Source organism: Vidua macroura, chromosome 17 (assembly GCF_024509145.1).
Source record: "Vidua macroura isolate BioBank_ID:100142 chromosome 17, ASM2450914v1, whole genome shotgun sequence".
Taxonomy (NCBI): Eukaryota; Metazoa; Chordata; class Aves; order Passeriformes; family Viduidae; genus Vidua; species Vidua macroura.
The window spans coordinates 9087326-9103293 of NC_071587.1; the positions used below are offsets into that span (position 1 = coordinate 9087326).

The following is a 15968-nucleotide window of genomic DNA, read 5'->3' on the forward strand; positions in this document are numbered from 1 at the left end:
CCCCACTCTTGCAACCACAGATAAAACCATTCTTGTGTCTCCTTGGACTCTATTCTCCCAAGTACCCCTGTGTGCCTCTGCCACCCCTTTCCCAGGCAGCAGCTCCACTTGCCCCGAGGACTCTGCACAGCCAGCTCCTGACTGGGCTGCTCCCCTCTGGATCCTTGTCTCACTCACCATTGTGTGGTTATTCCAAGAAAAATGAATGTCTGTGTTCTAATATTGAATGCCTCCTTATGCCAGGTGCAGGCAGCAAAGGTAAAACCCTGCATCACCCTACTTTGCTCTTTATCACACCCATGGGGCAAACCAAGAGATACTCCCACCACCCCCAGCTCCTCCCTAATCCCAGGATATGGCATTGCAGGGAGGCCTTGAGCCGCTGGTCCCTCCCTAGCCGTGGCAGAGTTTGCTCCAGCCAAGTCCCTGTTGCCCCCTGCCCATGAACACTCCCAGAGGCCGGACTGTCCTTGGCAGCAGTAGAAGAACACATGGAAAAGCAGGAATTGGAGCAATGGCAAGGCTCCAGGCTGGCACAGGCAGAGGTGCCCAAGTGGTGCTGTTAGAGCCCTAACACAATTGTGGCACTGGTGGCAGGAGCAGACAGGCTGTGGGTGAAAGGCAACTGGCAGAGGGTTAGAATTCCTTCTGACAAGCCCATTTTGCCCCTTTGCAGGTGACCGGTGGAACTGAGCCAACAGCAACGTTGGAATTTATAAAGTTAATAAAGTTTATGTAACATTCCCCACGCCTGGGCAGTGTCCACGCTGTGCAGAGCAGCAGAAACAAGTCTGGCTGTTGGCTGAGCAAATCTCCAAGCACGAGGGGCCTGGAAAGGGGAGGCAGGAATGTGGTTAGGGGTGGGATGAAGCCTGCTCTGTTCCTGTCCACAGAGCTGCAGCCCGGTCCAGGGAAGGCAGCAGCTCCTGGTTAGAGTGTTCCCAGATGGAAAAAGCAACAGGTTGGGTTGGGACATGGTTGCAAGAGGAAATCCTCTCCTTGCACAAACATTCTGCAGCCTGATCAAACACCTGAGCAGAGAGCACAGCTATGTACAGCCCAGGTCCTCTCCTGCAGGAAAGTAAAGACTGAAGGCACATCCAGCAGGTGAAGGGTTGTGGCACACTAAGGAAGGTCAGGGACACGGGGCAGGGGAGGCTGCTGCACCTCAGAATCACTGAATGGTTTGGGTTGGAAGGGACCTTCAAGATCACCTTGTTCCAGCCCCCTACCACGGGCAGGGACACTGTCCACTAGACCAGGCTGCTCAAATAGCAATAAAGAAAGTAAATTTGCAGGTCTGGCTGCCACCAGATGGAGCTCAAAAATAAGCAGGAGGAGAAGGGTGTGCGTGGCGTGATGGGGCTGGTGTGGGGCACAGCCACCCATGGTGGGGTACCTGGAGATGCCAGGGGGGCTGGCAGGGCACCAGCCCGCCAGTCACATGGCCCAAAACCAGCTCACTCAGCAGTCCCAGTGACCTCCTGGGGATGTGGAGGGGGAATATGGGGATGTGGTGGCACGGTGCTGCCCACAGCAATTTTCCTTCCTCCTCCTCTTCCTCTGCTGCATAAAAAGCCAATTCACAGCCTGGGTTTGCCTTCCAGCACGGTCTGCTGGGTTTTGGCATTTCTCAGAGTCATTACTTGTTTGCTAAAAGTAGAGAAACTTGGGGGGCGGGGGGAGGGGTGTGGGGGGGGTGGGGAACCCAAATTTTCCTGTCTGCTCCCAGGATCTCAGCCTGAGCTGGGCACTGCAGCCCTCCCCCAAAAACTGGACCAGGCTTTTCCTAAAGTCCACTCACAAAGGTCTCAGTCCCTCCGGAATTGCTCCGGAGTGGGCATTGCAAATCCTGCTGTTAGAGGGCACTGCAAATCCTGTTGTTACAGGTACCTCCTGCTCCATTTGCAGCCTGGCATGTGCCCGTTGGAGGATTCAAGGATCGGAGCCTTGACCCAGTGGCATTTGGAAGCAGCCTCAGGCTAATGCGATGTATTTCAGCTGCACAGCTCATTTCTATTTTTAAGTTCCCACATCAGCGTTTGAAGGGTGAGGGGGAAGCCAAGCTGCTGGAGGGAAATAAACCAAACCAAAACAACCCCCAGCAGCAAGAGGCAGGGGATGTAAAAAAATACTTCTCACTGGAGGCGGCGGGGTGGCACGAGGGCTGCTGCAAAGGCCGAGTGAGCAGAAAACACCAGGGAGTTTTTAGCAAATACGTGGATTAATCAACAGTTAAAACACCATCAAGGGAGCAGAGGGGAGACATCAGTCCCTGTGGAGTTGATGCCATGGGAGGTGGGTGCTTGCCCCTCCCTAAAGGAAGAAGGGGATTGATTAGGGAAGTGTGCAGTGTATGGGGAACCCCTTTCATTATCTTGCTTCTACTGCACAATGTTTCCCTTTCTATCCCACCAGAGCAGCAACATGAGGACACAGGAAATCAGCTGGAATCATAGAATCACTTAGGTTGGAAAAGCCCTCTAAGATCATTGAGTCCAACCTTTCCCCCAGCACTGCTGGACCCATCACTAACCCATGTCCCCAAGTACCACGGGGCTTCTAAACCCCTTCAGGGATGGTGAGTCCCATGCTTGGTAACTCTTTCAGTGTGGAAATCTGTCCTGATATCCAACCTAAACCTCTCCTGCCACAGTTTGAGGCTGTTCCATAGAATTGTGAGATGAGAGTTTTCTCTCATCACTCGTTACTTGAGAAGAGAGACACCCACAGCAGTGGAGATGGAAACAGAACAAAAATAAATGTGCTTGGCTGTCAGATGCTTTTCCAAAATGTCTGCACGCTGTGAAGGGGTAAAAAAGGCCCTAAAAGCCTTTCAATCCCAAGCAAAAAAAGGCAATGCCAAGGGCTTTGCTCTCAGAAATGCCATGAAGCTGCCCAGGAGCACATTTGGGGGGATCTGGACTCTCTCTGTATCTTCACTCCTAGCAGAGAAGGAGTCTGAGTCTGTGACACTTCACAGACATTAAAAACAGCCTTTAATTCAGCAGGGTTTTTCCAGGCAGTTTTGCTTCACTGCACAGGGAACCATGGGCAGAAGGTTTTGCAGGTTTTGACAGGTTTTGCAGTCCCTGCTGAAAATCCTACCCACCTCGGAGCAGTGTGGGAATGAATGAATCCAGCATTCAAAAACTGGGTAAGGGAGCATCCATGTGCTCCTGGCATCACAGAGCAGCTCACTTAGAACTGGATCAGGCTGGGGAAAGTGCCCAGGTGAAAGCCAGGGATGTAGCATTGGTGCCTTTGCTCTGTCACTGCCTCCCCTGGGTGCCTGGGGGCAGTTGCTGGGTTGTCCCTCCATGATCACAAGACCAACAAGCAAATACAGTAATATTGACTTTACCTTTGTGTGTCCATGCTGATTTCCAGGCTTGGAAAAAAAAATATTTGTCTCTCCAAAATATGCTGGCAACCAGCAGCAGAGGAGATCCCTGAGGCATCCTGGGGTTGAGCAGCACCCAAAGGACTTTGCTGGGCCCTGGGAAGAGCCTGGAGCAGTGCCACAACCACATGTCCCAGCCAGCCAGCCCGCCTTGCCTTGTCTTACTCAGAAAGGGTTTATTTTATCTTGATTTTCCTGTGTTTCATGAAGTTTAAAGGCTGCCATGTGCAGCCCCACAACAATAGTTTGCTGCCTGTCTGGAAGTCGCATCAGATCAGTTGCTGCCATGGACATGGGGGGTCACCCTCAGGGTGCTGGCAGTGCCCAGACTGCTGGAACACCCCTGAAGCCATCCCCTTTGGATGCACACACTGACACAGGGGGAGCAGAGGTGCCAGTGCTGCCCTGGCCCCTTGGAGGGACAGGGGACACAGACACTGCCCCGCAGACAAGGGCCAGTGCCTGGGAAAGCAGAGCTCAGAGAAAAGCTTACTCAACACTTTCCACTGTAAAAACAATGGAACTGGAAGTGACCTTGGATGCCCCTGCAGAGCAGCCACTTGTCCCCAGCTGCTCCCTGCCCTTTGCCCTGCCAGCACGGGACACCAGGAGACAAAATCACACCTCAGGGTCCCGTGGCTTCAGCTGCCATTGGGGCTGCAGCACCCGGTGCACACAGGGACAGCCCCACACCTCATGCTGTGGCTGGGAGCAGAGCAGGAAGATTTGGCACCTTTAAATGAACCTCTGCAAGGTTTTTTTTTTTTCCTCCAGCAGGAACAAAGGTGCTCCCTTCCTGCAGGCTCTTGTTTTCCCAGCTATCGGGCTGGTCACAGAAGGATCAAACAGCCAAGCTGAATAATTGAAGGCAAAAATCAGGCAAAACAGCACTTGGGCCAGCTGGGATCCAGGGCTGCAAACCCAGAGCAGCCCCTGAGCTGCCATCCACACCATGAGCTCCAGCCTGATAGCCAGGTTCATTAAATGCATGTCTTGAGCAGGTTTTATCTCTCTCCTCATTATGCAGGGGTCACTGTGCACCCAAATCCTTCCCCCAGCCCAGCCACACCTGCACAGGCCCTGGCACTCGCTCCTACCCCTCGAGCTACCAAAGCAGTGCAGAGCAGCCGTGTGTTCAGGGAACAAAACAAGTTCAGTGCCAGCAGGGACAGGCTGTGTGGCCAAGTAAGGAGAGAAAAGGGCGAGGGAAGGCGTTTGCAACACCACCAGAGCCCAGCCAGATCCTGCTCATGTGCCAAACACACAGGGCCCAGTGAGTCAGGTTGCACGTGATAGCTGGCACCACCACATCCTGCTGCTGCGGTCAGGAGCTGTGCTGTGTCCTGGTCCAGCCCCACCAGCACCGCTCTGCCCTCCCCTTCCACGGACAAAAACAACCCACAACGCTTTAAAAGGCTGCTCAAGTTTATTCATTGCCATTGTGCGAGTTTAGGGTAATAAAAACGAGTTACCACATCGGCTTTGAGAGGGCTTAGTTACACCGAGAGAGAGTAAAAAAGGCAGGAGTGGAATCGGCAGGGCTGCTGCGCTTTTCCATTAGAAAGCAGCACCTTTTTTGCTTGGAGCAGCCGGCTATTCTACAGGGGAGGGGCTGTGCCCGCCGGGGTGGGAGGGAGCAGCGCGGACCCGCTCACATCGCACCCGCTCACATCGCACCCGCGCTGGACTCGCTGGCGTGGCGCCTCTGTCCTGCGCCCGGGGCTGCCACCAGCCCACAGGCTATCGGTCCTGCGGCCACCCGCAGAGCTCCCAGGCTGCAACACACAGCAGAGAGAGAGTCAGCCATCGTGCCATCCCCCAGATGTGGCACTACTGCTCTGCGTTTACTCCTGCAGCAAAGGCGTGGGAGCCCTGGGCATGGACACGGTCCATTGGGTCAGGATGCGCCCTGGGGACGCAGCAGGGATAGCCCCACATGCCCTGGATGCTGCACTGGTGCTGCCCCGTGTCACCTCAAAGCACTCACCTCTCCTGGGACTCTGACACCGTTGTCATGGCTGGGTGAGCTGTCTTCCCAAAGAAGAAGCTGGCCCACCACTGGCCGGGGTCAGACTTGGGCAGATCTGAGCAAAGGTGCATGACAGGGAGAGTGCAGGTCAGTGCAACCTGGGCCACTCCAACCTCACCCCACAGGAGAGGCCGGGTCACCTCCAGCAAGATTTCCCAAGGAGGGACTGGGAGCAGAGTCCCCATGAGCCAGGACAGGTGACACTTGCCTGGGCCATGGGGGATGACCTCCCCAGAGTACTCTGAGCTGCAGGAGCTGGTGCTGGATGTGGAGCTCAGGCGCCCTGTGGAAAAATCATGGCCATCAGAACCACTGCCGACCCATGGCCGTGCCACAAGAAGGAAAAGAGTCTTGGTGAGGCTGTGCCTGGGTGATAGGGCTCAGCCTCATCACTGACTCATGCACTACTTGCCCAGTTTAGTGTCAGGCCAGTAAAAACCACTAAGAAGGGAATTCTGGGGAGATTCCAACTGCAGGGAGCAGGAAAACACCTGAACACCTCTGTAGGACAAAACCTGCAACCCCAAGGACAAAATTTAGTGGCTTTGAGAGGCCTTTGCAGATGACTTGAGGCCAAGAGGATGCAAATTCCTGTGCATAATCCATGGGCTTTCAGTATAACAGCTACAAGCCTGCTGCTTGTTTCATCTTGGGGGAATCCTTTAATTCCCTCTGGTTTAAGCAATCCATTAAACCAGAAATTCTCTTCTGGGTAAGGTACCAGGAGCAACCATTGCCCAGAATGCTTTTGGAGCTCATTTCTGAAGCAACAGTGCAAGGTGAAACTGTCCACCCCATCCCCTACAACCTTAGTAACAAGTGAAGGAGATTTGAGCCCCCTCACCAGCTGGTACAGCTGGGCTGGGGGGCCCCAAAGAGGGTCTGGGCAGCAGCAGGAACACTGCTGTCTGTCCCCTTTTCTCCCCAAACACTCACGGGAGCTGCAGCTGAAAGCACAGACCTGAGCTCAGCTCCATTGCTGCTGGAGCCACATCCCCCCTCAGCTGGCAGAGACCCCCACATGCTCACCCACCTCCCCAAGCCCCCCGGCCCCCAGCCTGCCCTTACTTCTGCGATAGTTGTGCATGGCCACGAGCGAGCCGCTGGATGGGATGGATGCCATGGTTCCTGATCTTGGTTCTTGTGCAGATCTAAACCTGGGAGCACAGAGGCAGCTGTCAGCACCCACCCTGAGCCACCCCTGCACGTCCAAAAGCTGCAGGGGTGTAAATGGAACCAGTGTGACTACTGGACGTGCAACCCTGCACTGGGAACAGCGGCTGGTGCTCACTGCACAAGGATTAAATCCACAGAGCTCCGTGCAAAGCCAAAATAATTCCGTCATACACAACTGCCTGCTCAGAGCACAGCCTGGCACAGCCCCTTCCCGACCCCTTCTCCCCGGGTGTTTTTCTTGCAGGAATCCAGCTCCCCTCCTTGGATCAACATCTGGAGTTACAAAATCCCAGGCGGATGTTGCGTAAGAAGCAAAAAAATGTTGAGCTGGGGCACACACCGAGGGTGTTCCTGCGAGAAGTTCCAGCCCCAGCCTGTCCTCAGCAGGCTCCCCATCACCCACAGCCGGGACAAACCTGCCCACCCTTCACCTTTGATGTGGTTCAGCTCCAGCTCTGAACTGGAGAAGTTCTTTCCCTCTTCCGGGTACAAAACACCTTCCTGCCAGCAGCTGACTCTTTCGCACAGTCTGACCCCTTATTCTCCAAGAAAGCTCTAAAAAACGCTCAGGCGGTCAAACGCGCCAGCTGCCAACAGCTGGCGGACACCGAGCGCCGCCCGGGAGAATCAACCTTTCCTTAGCGGGGAAACTGAGGCACGGGGAAGTCCCGCCCGACGGCGACCCAGCGCAGCCCCCTGGCAAAGCAAAGGCTCGGGGCCGCCCCGCTCCCCCCCGGCAGCGCACCTGGGCCGTGTGCGGGGTCCGGCGGGGTCCGGCGGGCCGGGCGGTCCGGCACAGGGGCCGCGGGTCGCTCGCACCGCACGGCCTGAGCCGCGGCGCTGCCGAGCCGCCCCCGCAGCGCGGCTTTATCCGCCCCGGACACGCCCTGCCGCGGCATCGCCAATGGCAGCGGGGGCGTGCCCCGACACGCCCCTGCCATCGGTCGCGATTGTCGCGACCGGGAGAGGGGACACCCCCCAAGGGCTCGCGGAACGGCCCAACAACGCCCGGAGCGAGGAGGTTCCTCCCAAAAATCCTGCCCACCCTTCTCTTCTGAGCTGGTTCAGCTCCAGTTCCGAACTGCAGAAGTTTCTTTCTCCTTTCAAGCAACGCTGCGTTTAAAATGAGGGTAAAGATGAAAAATAAATAAATACAGATTCGAGGGACTCTGAGCTGGCTGGGTGTTATCAGTTTTGGAAAAGAACTCTTTATTTCGGAGGAAAAGCTTGCAGCAAGGCCAAAGTACAACCCGCAGCACAGAGCAGCTCCTCCGTGTTTGGGTACCAGGGTAGCATCCTGTACAGGTGCTGCTCCATAAACCACTGGTTTTGTGGGATGTGGGGCTGGGAGAGCCAAGGCAATGGATGTGTGTACGAGGAAGCAGATCTGTTGGGGAGGAACAGAAACTTCACAGAGAATTTCTTTCTGTTTGGAATGGAAATGGGGTTGAGAACAAAACACTTGAAGAGAAGCCAGAGCCTTAAGGAATCTCCACAAAGGCAGTTTGGTACTTGGTATATCTAAAATGTTGCTCATTTTCTCTCCCCTAAAATTCAGTAATGCTCCAGAGCAGAGCTTTGCAGCCCAGCATGCTGAGGGCTGCAGTAAAACCTTGCAGTTCAGGTGCAGCTGTGGAAAAGAACATTTTTGGGGGGTGATGCTTTAACCATTTCAGGGATTGAAGGCAGAAGGGACCCCACATCCCAGCCCGGTGTGGTTCTGTCACAAATTCCCCATGCAACGAGCTTCATTCCTCCCCAGTCTTTTTCCTTATTAATCTGGAGCTATTCTTTAATCATCAGGATGAGGAGCCAGTGCCAGGGCAGGCTGCCCTGGGTTGCTCCAGGAGATCGACCGCCCTGCACAGCTCGTGGGGCAGTAAAAAGGCCGAGCTGCCCTCGGGGGTGTGTTTCTCAGTGGGGGATGACCACCCCAGCATGGGGACACTCCATGTGAGCCATGTCCCCAGCTGACCCAAGAAGAAGGTCACACTGAACCACTGCCATGGCTGCTGGCATGGATGCTGCATGCACCCTCCGATGAAAGCAGCCAGGAAAAGCCTTGGCACCACAAGTCTGTAAATAAATAGATTATTTCCAAAATTTACCCCAGAGGTTAAAGGGCCAACACAAGCACGTGTGTGGTCCAGCTGGGGACCGAGTTCCTCCAGCTGTGCCTCAGTTTCCCCACTGAGAATACTGACTCAGCACTTTCCAGGGAAGGATTTGGCTAAAGGTTGAGATGGACTTTGAATACACAAATTCCAACAGGCAGTTTAAACAGACACGTGGTTGCTTTCATGCCCAGCATAAGGCTTTGCTTTTGTGCTGTGTGACTGGGTTTGACAATTGGTTGGATTTCAGGGTCCTGACACTCCCAACCCTTTTACTCCCAGCCCTGCCTGGCTACACAGCATGGAGAGTTTCAGGGCACAGGCTTGGGAGATCTTCCTGGCCTGGAAGGGAATGATAGAAGGCTAAAAATTCAATGCTTCAGACATGAAAAGTCACTTTTGTTTTAGTGTAGCCTGTGACATCTCTCAGGTTCCTCCTCAACTCCCTAGAGATGTATTCCTGCATCCTCCACCCCCCTAATAATGTACAGAGCAATTAGAGTGTATTGATAGAAAGATTATATTCTACAATGGATTATATTCTCCCCAGCAGGTACAGGATGGCTGTGTACCCCACCGAGCCTGAGCAGGCTAATTGCTTTAATTAACGACAGAGCAGAAATGAACAAACCTGCCCCAGTCCGTTTGTGCAATTACACCACTTACACCCACATTTGGGGCTGCTTTTAAAGAATCACCTCATTAAGCAGATAACACTGGGGGTGTGATGCTGCCCCCACAGCCATGAGGGGTGAACTGGGGCTTTGCTACTTCAGGGGGATTAGTCTCCAGCAAATCGTGCCTTGTTCTGCTTTTCCTCTCAAAATCAATTCCATTTTGCCTTAATGATGCAGCAGGAGCAGCATGGGTAGGACAGAGCAGCCAGGGGAGACTGAGCAGCCAGTCTGGTTTTCCAGGACAAAGTCTGTTCATATCAGGTGTTGGAAAGATGAACATACATTTCATTTATATTGATCAAGAAATGGTACTTTTAAAGTGAGCAGATGACAAGATTTGGATAGATTTTTCTCTTTGGTTTTCCTCTCATTAGAGCCTTTTAGGCTAGAGCCCAGGACGGCAAGGCTCTCCAGTTTGCTTTTTAGCAAGGTTTCTGTGCTTTCTTTTTTTTTTTTTTTTTTTTTTAATCTGGCTTTTAGCTTCTGGCAACTGGCTTTTGTTATCTGCCATTTGTGTGGGCCATTGAGGAAGAGACTTTTGTGTAATTTTGAACTTGGCAGAAATTTCTGGGAGCCGGCAAAAGCTGCAGAGCTGAAGGAGCTGCTGGCTCTGGACTCCACCAGCACTTGTGGGGCAGCATCAGTGGGTGTTTGGGGATGCTGCTACCACATTCCTTCTAGGGACATGACATCCCAGTGGCTTCAGGAATTTGGTCAAGAAAAGGTTGCCCAGCAGCCCCTTCCCCACTGGAGTATGCAGCAATTTTCTTCCTGGGTAAGAAGGCAGCACTTAGTCCTGGAACAGCAGCAGAACCACAGATGGGTTTAGGTTGGAAGGGACCTTAAAGCTCATCTCATTTCAGCTCCCTGCCATGGGCAGGGACACCTTCCACTAATCCAGAGGTCTCCAAGCCCTGTCCAACTTGACTTTGAACACTTCCAGGGATGGGGCAGCCACAGCTTCTCTGGGCAGCCTGTTCAGTAACAGCGCTACACAGACTGATCCTGCTCCACGGAGGCATTTCCCTACTTCTCCCTCTGCTGAGGACTTCTTGCTACAGGGGAGGGAGTAGGCAAGACCTGTGCTCAGGCTTGTCCTCCTTTTCCCCTCCTCCCTCTCTCGCTCCTCCTCCTCCTCCCCTGCCTTTTCCCGGCTCCATTACTCATTGCCAGGTTCGGGATTAGGGCAGCGTCCGCCCGGCACAGGCAACTGCTGCCACCTATGGATAATAAATACCCAAAATATTCATCCCAGACGCCACACTGGGGCCATCTCTGGTCAGAGCCAGAGCAGCTGTGACACCAAGCCCATGCTCAGGTTGTGGCCTGACAGAAGTGCCTGGATATCTTCCCCTGCCTATAGGGGTTTAAATCGGGAAAGGGAATGTGCTGGAAATGCAGGGAAAGACTTTCCTGAAGCACAGTGCTTGAGCAGCATGTTTTACCTGTCATGTGGAAATCGTGCTCTGCTCTTCTGGGACATGTGCAGCACTGACCCAGGTGCCTCCTTGGGTATAATAAAAAATAAATAAAGGAATAAACCAAAGTCAGATCAGGGCTTGGATCACTGTCCCCATGGTGATGAGAGCAGCTCTGCTGTCCTCACCTGCAGTCTGAGTTCCCAAAGGACACAGGGAACAGGCATCAGGACCCCCAGAACTGTGAGTCTGATCTGAAAATACTCACATTGTGAAGAGAGTTAGACAGAGAGTCACAAACTGTCTAATTTACCTGTGCAAAAGGGATATCTCCAGTTTGGAAAAACAAGTGAAGACAGATGACAGCTGCTTGCTGTAATCCAGAGGCTTGTGGTGAACTTACTTCCACAAGTTTCTCACCTATGGGTCATCTCTTTCTCTCTAAAAACTGGAAAATCATTTTGCAGAAACCAGCACCAGCACTGAGCAGGATCCATGTCTGCAGAAAAATCCTAGACCAGCAGCTCCTTTGTGGGATCAGGGGAGATGCCACTACCAGTCACTACCACCACATGAAAACAAATTATACACCAATATAAACCCTAGGACTTTGGTGGGCGTTGGTTCAGCAAAAAATTTTCTCATTAAGTTCTGTGATCCTCTTTTCACCCTTTGGATGCACCCAAAGCTTATGCTGTTATCCAGGTATCTCCTTTAACATTTCCACTAAAGCCATCAGAAGATGTGGGCAGCCAGGGCTCTTTTCCCTCAGTGGCTGTGGTTTGATAGCAAAAGCCATCCCTGGGATTAATCAGGCTTTTCCTAACTGGGAGATGTGCGCAGCTGCCAAAACAAACACATCAATCTGGTGAAGCTTGACACAGCACCAGACATCTTTGCTGAAAACTCAGCATGGTCCAGGGCAAGGCAGGATCCTGCAAGCAGTGCTAAACCACAGGGCAGAGGTGCCTTATCTCATTTGGGCTTGACCTAGATTGGGCTCTGCCCCATCCTCAGCTCACGAGGAGATTTAAGGGATCAGAGTCTCGCAGCCCCCACAGATGCTGCATCCAGGCACCAGAAATGTCACAGTGTCCCTGATGAGATGTGGATGAAATGGTGCTTGTCTCCTTCCCTGGTGCTAAAAGATATTTCAGGGCATGGAAATGTTCATCCTGGCTGCTTCCCAGATGGACAGCAGCTCAGGCTGAGCAGTTTTAGCCTCCACAGCCTCAACCCCATTACTCATGTATTTGGTGGAAAAGGGGTTCCTGGAAGAGCATCCCCTGGAGCCGTGTGCTACCACTGACACCCAGGATGAATGGGGACAGTTTTCAAGGCCTTTAAGCATTGTCCCTCCAGGATTGCTACCTCAGATCACCTTGGACCCCCAATGGCTGTGGCTAAACCCCACTGCTGTCCCATCAGGGATGACACCAGACTCCATCCCCAGCTGGCCAAGCGGCTGGAGGACTTGGATGTCTTGTTATCACTTCCAACGTTTATTTTTAAATCTCTGGCTCCAATTTAAAGGTATCAGCAGCATGCACTGAGTGCAGGACCTCAAAATACTCCCTTTCTCCTCCTTCCCCTGCCTTCCTGTCCCATAAATCCTGTTTTTTTCTCACCTCTCCAGATCTACAACATGAGCATGAGCTGAAAAACCTGCTCATGTTAATAGTAAATGAAATCTACTCCATCCCTGGAAGTGTTCAAGGCCAGTTTGATGAGGCTTTGAACAAACTGGTCTAGTGGAAAGTGTTCCTGCTTATGACAGTGGGGTTGGGATGAGATGATGTTTAAGATCCCTTCCAACCCAAACAAGTCTGGGATTCTATAATCCTATGATTTCTTCCTATCTGGTGTCTTGGGCCAGGAGTGTTGCTAGGCAAACACACTGGGAGGGTCATGGAATGTAAACACAGGGACCTGGAAAGTTTGAACTCAAAGCCAGCCCCAGGTAAACATGCCCTAGAAACCCCTGGGATGTACAGCAGGGAATCCCATCCTGTTTTAACACCAGTTAATCTGGGGTTTAGCTGCAGTGGGAATGCCTGTTTTGTGTGCACCAGCAGTCAGGATTGCCATGGGATGCACGATGTGTGCACGAGCAGAGGATGGTCAGTGCCTCTGTGTTTCGAGCTTGTCCACTCCCAGCAGATGGTAAATGCTGAAATATCAGGGTGCAAAGCCTTGGCACAGCCTCCAAAGCTGGTGTGGAATGAGCTGAAAGCCTGAACATAGGAAGAAGAAAAGCTAACAGCCTCCACTTTGTCCACAAACTGCCTTTTAGAGGACAACCACTGCCCTACTCACCTTGGAGCTCCCTTTCGATGGCTCTTGCATGAGGCCAGGCTGCACTTCTTCCTTTCAAGGACTCTATTTCTTTGCATAGAAAGAAAACTGCATTTTACAGCCATCCCTCTGTCCAGCCCCAACTTCTCCCTTGTGAGACCAGAGCTTCTGGAGTGACATCTGGGCTGGCATTCCTCGTGGCTGCCATCTGCCCTGCCCAAACCCCCTTCTTCAGAGGAGACCTGCTGCATTTTATAACCACAAACACACAATTGCTCAGTGAGCTGAACACTCATGGGCAGAAACACCCCCAGAGCCAGGCAAATCCAGGCAGGCAGCCTGGAGTGTTCACATCCCAGATCCATACAAATTACCAGCACTGCAGATTGTTCCCTCTCCCAGTCACACTGTGAGGGCCTCTTGGGGGAAAAAATAAATTCCAGTTGTTATGTCTGGGCAAATGGAAATGTTAGCCTAGTTTAAAGCACCAAATCTCAGCCCAGGGGCTGTGGGGCTGGGTGGGGTGGAGGTGATGATGATGATGAAAGGAGTAAGAGGCCCCTGCCATGTTTGTGTGCAGCCTGCCCATCCCTTCTGAGGAAGAGGGTTTCTGTTTTCTTGAGTTGTCCTAAACCATTTGGTGGTGGCTTACAGGGAGGGTGAATCAAGCCTCAGTATGATGCAGGGGAATTGTTTCAGCAGTCCTGGATCTGACACCAGATGGAGGGAGACGCACTAAACTTCAGCCTCCCTTGGATTTCTCTTGCTCGGGTCTCTGTTATTTTACACGGCTGAACATTTAAGGGCAAATTTACACCTTTTTTTTTTTTTTTTTTTTTGGTGAGGGAAGATTATTCCACTCAGGCATGGCAGTTGAGCTTGATGGTCCCTGGGACGACATTTGCCCCGGGTGCCAGCCAAACCTGGGCACACAGCTGTGGCTTTAAGCCTCTCGAGGCTGGGGTAAAGTGGCTTAAGGGAGCCAGGATTAGCCAGGTCTGACAGCCCTCTCTCCTGCTCAGGTCCTGGACTATTTATAGGCTGATGGGCCGTCAGGCTCTATTTCAGTGCAGAACAGGGCACTGGCAAGTTCCCTTCTGCCTGCCTTGGAAAAGGGGTGGAAACAAAAATTCTTTTTATTGGAGAAGGAAAGGAGGCAGGAGAGGCCGATCCTGTGCTCACCTGGCAGAAGTGAGCCATCCCCACTCCATCCCCATCTTCATTATTAAACTCAGCCATTGCCCCACTGAGGGCAGTTCCCAGGCTGCCTCAGCCCTTGTGTAAAAAAAGGGGCAAAGCACTTAAATATGGATAGAAAGAACAAGGGATTTATAAAACTCTCCCTCCTCCACATTATCACACTTGTTGTCCATCTCCAGCCCATCCAGACCTGTGGTAAAGCTTCTACCCCTGTCCCAAAACAAGGCTGGGGTAATCTCTTTAAATCCTCTTAGAGCCTTCTCCTTGGAAGTTTCTTTTTATTTTTCCTGGCACTCAGTGCATTTTATGTTGTGTAAGGAATGCTTCATAAAAACAAAAGATGGCTTGACTATCCTATTTCTAAGAAAATACCAGTGAGCTATAATACTCATTAAAAAAGGCCTCCCTTTAAGCACTAATGAGAAGTTAGGAGTATTTTTATCCACATGATGAGTATGTTTTTGACCATTAGTCTATGAAGGTAAGAGTATCTTCATAAAGGTATCTCAATTAGCTGTTGAATTCACTGGAAGGATGGTCTGGGCCATAAAATTGTTCTGGATTATTTCATAGATTTAGTCAAAATTAGCTTTCTTTTGACCTATATTTGGCTTTGGGACACAGAAAATTTTGGATTGGTCTTGGAAATGCACAGCTGACACAGACATAAATATTCTGACCACTACATATTATTTTTTTAATGCAAAGAAAATGTCATTATGTTACTGAAGCTTTGTGGTTTCCTTGTCCTCCTGGGACTTGAACCCCACTTCCCATTAAAAATGAGATGATGTTGTTAAATCACAAATTCTTGAGCAGCCCCATACGTGCTGCAGGTGCAGAAATCTGTTTTGCTGTGTTTGTCCCTTGCTTTGTCACTTGTTCCTGGACAGATGCGTTCCCAGCGAGGCAGAGATGAGGGGCAGTGCCCAGGGTCGTGTTTGTGCCCTGCAGGGACCCCTCTCCTCCCAGCCCCTGTGGGAGCACAGCCCTTCTGCACCACTGGGGGCAGAACAAGGGATGTGGGATTTGGTGGCCCCTTCCAAAGCCAGCCCTGTCCCATCACTCCCAGGCTGCCACAGGGAGTCCAAGTCCCCCTGGGCCAGCACTTCCATCATTTCCCCTGTCTTCCAAACTTCCCTTCCCTCCATCTACCTGTCTTCCTCCCATCCCTCTGTCTCTCGTCTCTCCATCTCCTCCTCGTATCTTCATTGTCCCTCTCTCCTGTTTCTCCATCTTTTATCCTTCCATCTTTCCCCCATGCCTCTATCTTCCATCCTGCTGTTTCCCTCTGATTTCAGTCTTCCATCTCTCCATCTTCCCATCCCTCCATTTTCCACCCCTCTGCCTCTCCATTTCTCCTCCATTTTCCCCATCCTTCCATCCTTCTGCTTTCAGTCTCTCCACCTCTCTCTCAAGCCTTCATCTTCCATGCCTCCTGTCTCTCCATCTTTTCTCCTTCCACCTTTCTCCCATCTCTCCATCTTCCATCTTGGTCTCCCTCTGACTTCAGCCTCCCAGCCCTTCACCTTCCCATCCCTCTATTTCCCACCCCTCCATCTCTCCCCACCTCTCCATTTTTCCCATCCCTCCATCTTCCTCCCATCCCTTTATCTCCCATCCTTCCGCCTCCTTCCCATCCCTACACATTCCCTC

The 15968-nt window shown here is 52.1% G+C and overlaps 1 protein-coding gene across 1 annotated transcript; it reads right to left on the minus strand.

The window, feature by feature from the left end:
• Positions 1-4810: 4810 nt before the first annotated feature.
• PPDPF (pancreatic progenitor cell differentiation and proliferation factor) lies at positions 4811-7462 on the minus strand. Its single transcript, XM_053992903.1, has 5 exons — positions 7354-7462; positions 6501-6589; positions 5641-5715; positions 5391-5487; positions 4811-5178 (listed from the first exon to the last, which is right to left on the minus strand). The coding sequence occupies exons 2-5, from the start codon at positions 6553-6555 to the stop codon at positions 5070-5072; spliced, it is 336 nt and encodes a 111-aa protein (XP_053848878.1). The 5' UTR covers positions 6556-6589; positions 7354-7462; the 3' UTR covers positions 4811-5069.
• Between the last annotated feature and the right edge of the window lie 8506 nt (positions 7463-15968).